Here is a 12,677-nt window from a genome sequence, read left to right on the forward strand (position 1 = left end):
GATGGCGCTCCCGCTCATTTCAGGCGCGACGTTCGGGCACATTTGGACGCCACCTATCCTGGAAGGTGGATCGGTCGTGGAGGACCTATTGCTTGGCCAGCTCGTTCGCCCGACCTCAACCCTTTGGATTTCTTTCTTTGGGGTCATTTGAAGGACATGGTTTACCAAACGGAAGTTCCAAACATCGAAGAGTTACGTCGACGGATCATTGAGGCATGCGAAACCATCAGAAATACACCAGAAATCTTTGAACGAGTTAGTGGGTCTTCCGTTAAGAGGGCCGAAGCTTGCGTAAGAGCTCAAGGACAACATTTTGAACAAATTTTGTAAAATTTATTTAATAAAATACTATCTCGATGATCATTGCACCCTTTAAAAACATTGTAATGTACTAGTTGACATTTGATCTAGCAGGTGTAGTTATCAATCATTACCAGCAGCAATGTACTTAAGCGACTACTTTTAGAAGGATTACGCGTCATACAGTATTACAATCACGTGAGAAATAGCATTGGTCGTTTGTCGCCGTATGCGTCATTTATTGCATACGTGGCCGATAGTGAATCTGTCTTAGAAGAATGTCCCACGACACAGATATCCACGAATGTTCGATGGCAAACGTAACTTCCACAGGGGTTCGATAACAGACATGCGAGATTGGGTAATAATACCAAGGTCTGGTTAAAAACGCCGGTTTTACTAGGTTCATGCCGTTGTCACGACATCTTTCCAATAACTAGGCGCTCTTGCTTACACGTAAAAGCGCTTTACTCGTTGGCTTGACAAAGAAGTTGAATGGGCCATCGTTTTAATGAATGAAAAACCAAGCCACTCAGCAACTACAGCGATCTGAAAACGCCGCTGTAACTTTAGGCTAAATTAAAACACTTTAGGGTAAATTAAAACACTTTACCAAATTAAATGTTTAATTTTTTGGTCTAAATGCTTTTAGTTCTGCCCCCAGAATCGATCATTTCTTAAATATAGAATCTTTTTCAATTATGACTAATTAATTGAAAACAATATGGTCAAGCCATATTCGTCGCTTCACTTGAAGGGAAAATTCATCGCATTTTACGTGATACTTTGATGGCCCGTATCTCCGCGGGTGTTCAGTTTTGGACCATAGTTCTTTAATGACTTAGTCTTGTTTTGACCCGTAGAATGCGCCCCTGAATTTGTGACAAATCTTTTTGTAACACCCTGTAGATACCTCGGCCAATAAGATGGAGGACTGAATTAATATATGAGAGTGACGTATCGCACTCTCTCTGGCTTTGCGGAAAAGCACCATACAGGCGCGATAAGGTCCTCAATGCAATTAGTTTTTCTGATTTAATTTAAAATATACTTAATGTAAAATCTTTTCAACTCTCGAAATCTTGGTTTTGGGTGTAATTAAAGGGATTACAGCAAAAAAAGTTTATGGGTGAACCATAAATATTGGGATTTTAAGAGACCTTATTTCAGCGCTAGTCACTTTTTTCCAATTCGGTTACTAAAAGCTAAGACCATTAAACACATGGTCTTAGCTAAAAGTCACTTTTCCAATAATAAGCTACTATTTGTCACATTTTTTTTGGGGATTTTTGAGTCTTTCGGTGTTATAATTTTTCTTCCCGACCACAACGTAAAACGTACTGTATCTCAATAGGCCAGCTTGATGACGGTTTAAACTCAAAAACAGCGAGATCACATTAGATCTAACCAAAAAATCGTGTCGCTCGCTTAAGAAGTGTTTAACTTAATATTTAAAAACAATCGAATACAAATGAATGATTTGATTTGTAACGACAACAATTACTTTGCATTCTGAGCTCCGCTCCAAAATTATTTAATTCAATTTCGCCCTAGACCTTTTACGAGGTGACCTTTCCTTTGCCTGGAAATATTTAACCCAAAGATATTGTTATATAGGAAATTGAGTCACCGCCCTTTCTGTTAACCCCTCTTACAGTCCTTCTGATGGGGATGTGTAAATACTTTGATTGTGTCCAAGCGATTCAAATTGGGTCAAGTTTTGACCCTAAACTGTCATAAACCCCTGAAACTATTCTATCAACAAATTTCGTGATATTTTATTTGGTGGTTTTAGTGAATTTTAATTCCAGTGCAAATGTTTAGTTACATTGGTGTCGTAAGTGCGTAATTACACGCTATAAGTGAAAGAGTACATTTGAAGTGACGCATCTCGCGGCCATTTTCATCGTTTACTAGATTTCAAAGTTTGAAAAGTTTCGAAAAGTATTTTTCGAGCATTTCGATTTCGTGTCGTAGCCTTTTTCATTGTCATCGTTTAAGCGAATAAGTTGAAGATTATTTGGGTGGTGACAACGGCTACTGTGGCTGACAACAGCGTCAGTAGAAAGTAGAATGGAACGCTGACGCTACTCGGGTCCAAGGCAACCGCGTCTTTCGAGGGTTTCTTCCAAGTGATCCGTTCAATTTTGTAATTCGATTCAAGGTCCAGATATTTTAAAACTTGCATTTCGAATAAGGGTGCCACGCTGCGATAGAATATTCGTCAAGACTGTTAATAATTTCTTAGATAAAATTTATACTGACCTTAGTTGGACATTTTTTTGGATTTGCGGACTTTTTCTCATCCAAGAGGTGTTGAAAACGAGGTGTTGGTATTGGTTGGTAACACTGTCTCGGGAAAAATGAAGGCCTCCATTGTCCAGCAAGAATTTGTTTAATTCCATAGATTTCGAAGATGCCGAAGAGGTCATTACTGGCAGAACAGTGTCCTGCACGATCATGGCTTTCTTTCCAGAGAAAACAGGAATGTAGGCATTAATCTCATAATAACTCGATTTTTCGCCAAAAAACATTTTCTTTCGATCGAGTGCGTCGAACCATTCCTTAACAACAGGGTCTTGTTTTGCCTATAGATACGCGGCAGTGACGTCAGAAGAATAGAGAAATTGGTTGGAAGAAGGCTAGATATTTACCAAATTTTCCAGATACGCCTCATCAGTGCTATGTTCAACCATTACAGGTGGAATTCCAGATTTGATCAAGTCCGAGAGAGAATCGATGCGATTGTAGCTTTCCGTAGTGAATTCCGTCCGCATGAAACAACCCAAGAAAAAGAGAACGAAGGTTGCGCAAATCATCCACGACGCGGCGAGCAGACGACAAGTAATGTGGGGCAAAACGGAGGGAATCTCTTCGGAAGGAAGTTAAACCGTTAGCTCGAATGTCTGATTAAAGCGCCGGCCATATTTCGTAATGAAGGGGAACACAATCCCCGTACGAAACTGGCTCACGCAAGAATGAATTATTTTAAATTAATCGCCATTTTCTTGACAGCCTTCCTGGTGGGCAACGATTTGTATTTGTTGGTTACGATGGAGTGAACGACGAGCAAAAGTGACAGAAGGACCAAGGTTGACACCGTTAAAATCTGCACCTAATTGAACGCAGAATATAGTTCAATGATACGAGGTTATCTTGTTAATAAGCATCGTTCACTTACGTCGGTGTCCATGTTTAAGAAGGACCATTAAGTGGACATGACTGTCACTTGGGGTCGGGACACGATAATTGTTTTGAGAATGCCACAGGGCGGAGACGGGGTGAAACGGTCGAGTCGACCTTTGAAAAGTGAGCTTATCACGTTAAACACTATTACGTGAGCTTTCTAAATTAAATGAAAGAGTTAATTGATTATGCGTTGTACTTCGGAACTTGATTAAATTTTAAAATAACTTACGCGAGTGAAATCAGGTTTATCGTAGAAGTTATAATGAAAGTCCATGTACGTAACTCTATTCTCTCTTAAATTCACCCTAAAAGAGACAAGGAAAAAATAGTTGCGTTCAATAAGATAATTTTGAGCTGGTTGATATTCGTTTCTGGGAAGTTGGAGGTGTGCGAATAGCTGTTTCGTGACTCTGGTTGGATTAGCGTTGAAACTCGATTAATCGACTAAAAGAGGGAGTGAGACGATTAATTAAACTTTTCCAGATATATCTGAATGATTAAAATGACATATCTAATACCTAATTCATTTGGTTTAAAATTTATTGGGTTTTATTGGACTTTTACCATTTTCGCACACCAATATTTAGTTGAACGAGCCAGCGAGGATAATTGCGCCGAGCTTATACTTTCTCGCTCGTTCCAATTATTAGTTGAATAATGAAATTTTCCTCATGTTGAAGATTCGTTCTAAATATTCCGCCACGAACATGATCCGTTCTCTATATTGTTTGTCATGCCAATGTTCCTGTCAAGAAATGAAAGTGTATAATTAACACCGACAAAGGAGATATTAAGTATGGCTTCAGCAACGCCACCGACGTTTGATAAACTCACCCGCAGTGTCATGATGTTTACGGGAGTTACATTGGCGTACCTACAATAATAAATAAATAAATAATATTAGAATCAACATTAACTAAAATTACAATTTGAAAATACAAATCGGCCACCTGTATTTGAAATACATGTCATTTCCATTCATTGACATTTCGGGATCCACTTCAATCCTAGCGAGCGCAATGCGAGAACTTCAAGGGCTGTAAAGAGTTATTACTGATACATTTCTCTTAATTCGTAATTAATAGCAAAAAAAACGAGACTAGTTAATAGTGTCATAAACTTATAAACACCCAGCTCGGCGCGCAAGCGGAATTTTTGATTCTTGTCCGACGACAAAATCAAGTATATAATAAAGTCAAACTAGCTAAGAGGGGCGTGGTATATAGTTGCGGTGACGTCAATGGGTTACGACAACTGAGCGAAAGACAATTGGGTGACGACAACTGGGAGAATTTTAAATGGGCGAGCGACAATTGGGTGATTAGAGGTTTTTATTTAGTGGTACAAATTTGTTGAAAACTATAGAATTTTTGGTGAAAGAGTCGTTAGTGAAGTGTGCAAAAATTAAAAGGGCTTTCCAGTACGTGAAAGTTTTTGCTCTCTAAAGCTATGTCCGCACTAGGGCAAAATATTCGCTCAGCTGGCTACGCTCGCCAAGTACGCCGAGAAAATCGCCTGTACACACTCAGAAAAGTTTGCCATCTGTTGAATCCGGCGATCCACAACAAGCCTGGTCATTTAGACTTAAAAAATAATTGAAGTAATGGTTTTCCCCACTGGGGTTTTCCCAGGACCTTTTTTCCCATAAGCAGATGTCATGGGTTTTTATGGTCGGAATTTAGTTTAGTTAAGGTTCAGTTAAGATTAAGTTAAGGTTTACTTATAGTGAATACTTATGTTTGATATGTTTTATATGAAAAGACTTTTAAGAATAACATTGTACTCCAAACCAAAATAAGAACTGTCGTAGAGCACGGCTTGTAATTGCTAAGAAATACTGTACTATTGTAAAGGCTATAGTAATACATTTGAAGGGTTCGGCGGATGGGTTTTTGTTACTAGTGTGTTAAAAGGCCCTCTGGCCCTGTAAAGTCATAAAACTTAGGGATGACGAATTTTGGGGAGCGCTTGGTAACAATAATAGGGGTAAAACTTGAACTTTGTGTTAAAACTAACATAAGCAACGCATGAGAATAGATCGTATTGGGCTCTTGATGGAGAAAGAGCGCTTGTTACCATCGGACAATATAGAATGCAAACCGACTCTACCGAGAGAGGTTGTAAAAGAAAGACTTAGAAACTTTAGATAAACGGACGTGTTTTAAAGGAAACTTAATGTAAAGATATGTTGATTTAAGTATGATTTGATAAGACAATACAGAAATTAAACAAATTATTGATGATTGCATTTGGAGCTTCTTCGTTATTGAAATAAAGACACACACAAGTTAGGGATTTAGATCGGTGTTTCAGTCCGCCGATGTGATGTCAGGAGGGTATCACAAACTCTTATGTTGGGATGGAAGTCGCAACATAAAATGGTGCCCTAACTTGTGTGTGTGTCTTTATTTCAATAACGAAGAAGCTCCAAATGCAATCATCAATAATTTCTTTAATTTCTGTATTGTCTTATTAAATCATATTTAAATCAACATATCTTTACATTAAGTTTCCTTTAAAACACGTCCGTTTATCTAAAGTTTCTAAGTCTTTCTTTTACAACCTCTCTCGGCAGAGTCGGTTTGCATTCTATATTGTCCGATGGTAACAAGCGCTCTTTCTCCATCAAGAACCCAATACGATCTATTCTCATGCGTTGCTTATGTTAGTTTTAACACAAAGTTCAAGTTTTACCCCTATTATTGTTACCAAGCGCTCCCCAAAATTCGCCATCCCTAAGTTTTATGACTTTACAGGGCCAGAGGGCCTTTTAACACACTAGTAACAAAAACCCATCCGTCGAACCCTTCAAATGTATTACTATAGCCTTTACAATAGTACAGTATTTCTTAGCAATTACAAGCCGTGCTCTACGACAGTTCTTATTTTGGTTTGGAGTACAATGTTATTCTTAAAAGTCTTTTCATATAAAACATATCAAACATAAGTATTCACTATAAGTAAACCTTAACTTAATCTTAACTGAATCTAACTAAACTAAATTCGGACCATAAAAACCCATAACATCTGCTTATGGGAAAAAAGGTCCTGGGAAAACCCCAGTGGGGAAAACCATTACTTCAATTATTTTTAAGTCTAAATGACCAGGCTTGTTGTGGATCGCCAGATTCAACACTTCCCGCCGAAATACATCTTTGTATTTCCTACAATTAAGCGATCCACAACTTAGTTTTAAATATCTTAGTCTTCCAATTTTGACTCAACATGCCTTCATTTGAATTTCTTAAATTTTTGTCTGTTTAATTAACTCAACTTTACTATTTTTTAATTTCTTGTTTGTTAACTGATGTTCAATTTCTTGAAAAGATTACATTTAACTTTACATTAGAAAATGTGTGTTTAAAAGACCCCACTTGTCTGTTGAAATGACGGTGAAGGTCCCCACTTGTAAATTTATCGAGTGTGAAAAATGAAATTGAAATACTTGATTGAACCATATAGGCTTTGACACTAATTTAAAACCGAATAATTTATACACAAATGTCCCCAGATATAAGGTTGGAAGACTGTTTAGGTCCCCACTTGTAAACCTGAAATTAGCTCAAAACTTAAGTGTTAAGCTAGAAATAGGACTGATTACTTAAATTTCATTCTGATAATCAATATTTAAACTATAAAATTAAAATATACATGAAATTAGAAAATGTGTGTTTAAAAGACCCAACTTGTCTGTTGAAATGACTGTGAAGGTCCCCACTTGTAAATTTATCGAGTGTGAAAAATGAAATTGAAATACCTGATGGAAATATATAGGCTTTGACACTAATTTAAAACCTAATAATTTATACACAAATGTCCCCAGATATAAGGTTGGAAGACTGTTTAGGTCCCCACTTGTAAACCTGAAATCAGCTCAAAACTTAAGTGTTAAGCCTTTAAAAGGTCCGATTACCTAAATTTCATTATAATAATCAATATTTAAAATATAAAATTAAAATATACATGAAATTAGAAACGGTGTGTTTAAAAGACCCCACTTGTCTGTTGAAATGACGGTGAAGGTCCCCACTTGTAAATTTATCGAGTGTGAAAAATGAAATTGAAATACTTGATTGAACCATATAGGCTTTGACACTAATTTAAAACCGAATAATTTATACACAAATGTCCCCAGATATAAGGTTGGAAGACTGTTTAGGTCCCCACTTGTAAACCTGAAATCAGCTCAAAACTTAAGTGTTAAGCCTTTAAAAGGTCCGATTACTTAAATTTCATTATAATAATCAATATTTAAAATATAAAATTAAAATATACATGAAATTAGAAAATGTGTGTTTAAAAGACCTCACTTGTCTGTTGAAATGACGGTGAAGGTCCCCACTTATAAATTTATCGAGTGTGAAAAATGAAATTGAAATACTTGATTGAACCATATAGGCTTTGACACTAATTTAAAACCGAATAATTTATACACAAATGTCCCCAGATATAAGGTTGGAAGACTGTTTAGGTCCCCACTTGTAAACCTGAAATCAGCTCAAAACTTAAGTGTTAAGCCTTTAAAAGGTCCGATTACTTAAATTTCATTATAATAATCAATATTTAAAATATAAAATTAAAATATACATGAAATTAGAAAATGTGTGTTTAAAAGACCCCACTTGTCTGTTGAAATGACGGTGAAGGTCCCCACTTGTAAATTTATCGAGTGTGAAAAATGAAATTGAAATACTTGATTGAACCATATAGGCTTTGACACTAATTTAAAACCTAATAATTTATACACAAATGTCCCCAGATATAAGGTTGGAAGACTGTTTAGGTCCCCACTTGTAAACCTGAAATCAGCTCAAAACTTAAGTGTTAAGCCTTTAAAAGGTCCGATTACCTAAATTTCATTATAATAATCAATATTTAAAATATAAAATTAAAATATACATGAAATTAGAAACGGTGTGTTTAAAAGACCCCACTTGTCTGTTGAAATGACGGTGAAGGTCCCCACTTGTAAATTTATCGAGAGTGAAAAATGAAATTGAAATACTTGATTGAACCATATAGGCTTCGACACTAATTTAAAACCTAATAATTTATACACAAATGTCCCCAGATATAAGGTTGGAAGACTGTTTAGGTCCCCACTTGTAAACCTGAAATCAGCTCAAAATTTAAGTGTTAAGCCTTTAAAAGGTCCGATTACCTAAATTTCATTATAATAATCAATATTTAAAATATAAAATTAAAATATACATGAAATTAGAAAATGTGTGTTTAAAAGACCCCACTTGTCTGTTGAAATGACGGTGAAGGTCCCCACTTGTAAATTTATCGAGTGTGAAAAATGAAATTGAAATACTTGATTGAACCATATAGGCTTTGACACTAATTTAAAACCTAATAATTTATACACAAATGTCCCCAGATATAAGGTTGGAAGACTGTTTAGGTCCCCACTTGTAAACCTGAAATTATCTCAAAACTTAAGTGTTAAGCTAGAAATAGGACTGATTACTTAAATTTCATTCTGATAATCAATATTTAAACTATAAAATTAAAATATACATGAAATTAGAAAATGTGTGTTTAAAAGACCCCACTTGTCTGTTGAAATGACGGTGAAGGTCCCCACTTGTAAATTTATCGAGTGTGAAAAATGAAATTGAAATACCTGATGGAACCATATAGGCTTCGACACTAGTACAAAATCTAATAATTTATACACAAATGTCCCCAGATATAAGGTTGGAAGACTGTTTAGGTCCCCACTTGTAAACCTGAAATTAGCTCAAAACTTAAGTGTTAAGACTTTAAAAGGTCCGATTACCTAAATTTCATTCTGATAATCAATATTTAAACTATAAAATTAAAATATACATGAAATTAGAAAATGTGTGTTTAAAAGACTCCACTTGTCTGTTGAAATGACGGTGAAGGTCCCCACTTGTAAATTTATCGAGTGTGAAAAATGAAATTGAAATACTTGATTGAACCATATAGGCTTTGACACTAATTTAAAACCTAATAATTTATACACAAATGTCCCCAGATATAAGGTTGGAAGACTGTTTAGGTCCCCACTTGTAAACCTGAAATCAGCTCAAAATTTAAGTGTTAAGCCTTTAAAAGGTCCGATTACCTAAATTTCATTATAATAATCAATATTTAAAATATAAAATTAAAATATACATGAAATTAGAAAATGTGTGTTTAAAAGACCCCACTTGTCTGTTGAAATGACGGTGAAGGTCCCCACTTGTAAATTTATCGAGTGTGAAAAATGAAATTGAAATACTTGATTGAACCATATAGGCTTTGACACTAATTTAAAACCTAATAATTTATACACAAATGTCCCCAGATATAAGGTTGGAAGACTGTTTAGGTCCCCACTTGTAAACCTGAAATCAGCTCAAAACTTAAGTGTTAAGCCTTTAAAAGGTCCGATTACCTAAATTTCATTATAATAATCAATATTTAAAATATAAAATTAAAATATACATGAAATTAGAAACGGTGTGTTTAAAAGACCCCACTTGTCTGTTGAAATGACGGTGAAGGTCCCCACTTGTAAATTTATCGAGTGTGAAAAATGAAATTGAAATACTTGATTGAACCATATAGGCTTTGACACTAATTTAAAACCTAATAATTTATACACAAATGTCCCCAGATATAAGGTTGGAAGACTGTTTAGGTCCCCACTTGTAAACCTGAAATCAGCTCAAAACTTAAGTGTTAAGCCTTTAAAAGGTCCGATTACTTAAATTTCATTATAATAATCAATATTTAAAATATAAAATTAAAATATACATGAAATTAGAAAATGTGTGTTTAAAAGACCCCACTTGTCTGTTGAAATGACGGTGAAGGTCCCCACTTGTAAATTTATCGAGTGTGAAAAATGAAATTGAAATACTTGATTGAACCATATAGGCTTTGACACTAATTTAAAACCTAATAATTTATACACAAATGTCCCCAGATATAAGGTTGGAAGACTGTTTAGGTCCCCACTTGTAAACCTGAAATCAGCTCAAAACTTAAGTGTTAAGCCTTTAAAAGGTCCGATTACCTAAATTTCATTATAATAATCAATATTTAAAATATAAAATTAAAATATACATGAAATTAGAAACGGTGTGTTTAAAAGACCCCACTTGTCTGTTGAAATGACGGTGAAGGTCCCCACTTGTAAATTTATCGAGAGTGAAAAATGAAATTGAAATACTTGATTGAACCATATAGGCTTCGACACTAATTTAAAACCTAATAATTTATACACAAATGTCCCCAGATATAAGGTTGGAAGACTGTTTAGGTCCCCACTTGTAAACCTGAAATCAGCTCAAAATTTAAGTGTTAAGGCTTTAAAAGGTCCGATTACCTAAATTTCATTATAATAATCAATATTTAAAATATAAAATTAAAATATACATGAAATTAGAAAATGTGTGTTTAAAAGACCCCACTTGTCTGTTGAAATGACGGTGAAGGTCCCCACTTGTAAATTTATCGAGTGTGAAAAATGAAATTGAAATACTTGATTGAACCATATAGGCTTTGACACTAATTTAAAACCTAATAATTTATACACAAATGTCCCCAGATATAAGGTTGGAAGACTGTTTAGGTCCCCACTTGTAAACCTGAAATTATCTCAAAACTTAAGTGTTAAGCTAGAAATAGGACTGATTACTTAAATTTCATTCTGATAATCAATATTTAAACTATAAAATTAAAATATACATGAAATTAGAAAATGTGTGTTTAAAAGACCCCACTTGTCTGTTGAAATGACGGTGAAGGTCCCCACTTGTAAATTTATCGAGTGTGAAAAATGAAATTGAAATACCTGATGGAACCATATAGGCTTCGACACTAGTACAAAATCTAATAATTTATACACAAATGTCCCCAGATATAAGGTTGGAAGACTGTTTAGGTCCCCACTTGTAAACCTGAAATTAGCTCAAAACTTAAGTGTTAAGACTTTAAAAGGTCCGATTACCTAAATTTCATTCTGATAATCAATATTTAAACTATAAAATTAAAATATACATGAAATTAGAAAATGTGTGTTTAAAAGACTCCACTTGTCTGTTGAAATGACGGTGAAGGTCCCCACTTGTAAATTTATCGAGTGTGAAAAATGAAATTGAAATACTTGATTGAACCATATAGGCTTTGACACTAATTTAAAACCTAATAATTTATACACAAATGTCCCCAGATATAAGGTTGGAAGACTGTTTAGGTCCCCACTTGTAAACCTGAAATCAGCTCAAAATTTAAGTGTTAAGCCTTTAAAAGGTCCGATTACCTAAATTTCATTATAATAATCAATATTTAAAATATAAAATTAAAATATACATGAAATTAGAAAATGTGTGTTTAAAAGACCCCACTTGTCTGTTGAAATGACGGTGAAGGTCCCCACTTGTAAATTTATCGAGTGTGAAAAATGAAATTGAAATACTTGATTGAACCATATAGGCTTTGACACTAATTTAAAACCTAATAATTTATACACAAATGTCCCCAGATATAAGGTTGGAAGACTGTTTAGGTCCCCACTTGTAAACCTGAAATCAGCTCAAAACTTAAGTGTTAAGCCTTTAAAAGGTCCGATTACCTAAATTTCATTATAATAATCAATATTTAAAATATAAAATTAAAATATACATGAAATTAGAAACGGTGTGTTTAAAAGACCCCACTTGTCTGTTGAAATGACGGTGAAGGTCCCCACTTGTAAATTTATCGAGTGTGAAAAATGAAATTGAAATACTTGATTGAACCATATAGGCTTCGACACTAATTTAAAACCTAATAATTTATACACAAATGTCCCCAGATATAAGGTTGGAAGACTGTTTAGGTCCCCACTTGTAAACCTGAAATCAGCTCAAAATTTAAGTGTTAAGCCTTTAAAAGGTCCGATTACCTAAATTTCATTATAATAATCAATATTTAAACTATAAAATTAAAATATACATGAAATTAGAAAATGTGTGTTTAAAAGACCCCACTTGTCTGTTGAAATGACGGTGAAGGTCCCCACTTGTAAATTTATCGAGTGTGAAAAATGAAATTGAAATACTTGATTGAACCATATAGGCTTTGACACTAATTTAAAACCTAATAATTTATACACAAATGTCCCCAGATATAAGGTTGGAAGACTGTTTAGGTCCCCACTTGTAAACCTGAAATTATCTCAAAACTTA

The 12,677-nt window shown here is 34.5% G+C and overlaps 1 protein-coding gene and 2 long non-coding RNA genes across 3 annotated transcripts; all 3 read right to left on the bottom strand.

Annotated features, from left to right (window-relative positions):
• Positions 1–2,093: 2,093 nt before the first annotated feature.
• Positions 2,094–3,173, bottom strand: LOC149667305 (uncharacterized). The gene is made up of 3 exons (XM_089841409.1): positions 2,955–3,173; positions 2,566–2,888; positions 2,094–2,507 (listed from the first exon to the last, which is right to left on the bottom strand). Exons 1-3 carry the CDS (start codon positions 3,117–3,119, stop codon positions 2,297–2,299), a joined length of 699 nt encoding a protein of 232 aa, XP_089697535.1. The 5' UTR covers positions 3,120–3,173; the 3' UTR covers positions 2,094–2,296.
• A 126-nt stretch (positions 3,174–3,299) lies between these two features.
• On the bottom strand, positions 3,300–3,788 carry LOC149667306 (uncharacterized). Its single transcript, XR_016368187.1, has 3 exons — positions 3,719–3,788; positions 3,482–3,646; positions 3,300–3,415 (listed from the first exon to the last, which is right to left on the bottom strand). It is a non-coding gene; the product is annotated as an uncharacterized LOC149667306 (long non-coding RNA).
• A 370-nt stretch (positions 3,789–4,158) lies between these two features.
• On the bottom strand, positions 4,159–4,552 carry LOC149667307 (uncharacterized). Its single transcript, XR_016368188.1, has 3 exons — positions 4,440–4,552; positions 4,324–4,363; positions 4,159–4,234 (listed from the first exon to the last, which is right to left on the bottom strand). It is a non-coding gene; the product is annotated as an uncharacterized LOC149667307 (long non-coding RNA).
• Between the last annotated feature and the right edge of the window lie 8,125 nt (positions 4,553–12,677).

Source organism: Phalangium opilio, unplaced genomic scaffold (assembly GCF_054372755.1).
Source record: "Phalangium opilio isolate 3A_F unplaced genomic scaffold, DU_Popi_V2 ptg000059l_1, whole genome shotgun sequence".
Classification (NCBI taxonomy): Eukaryota; Metazoa; Arthropoda; class Arachnida; order Opiliones; family Phalangiidae; genus Phalangium; species Phalangium opilio.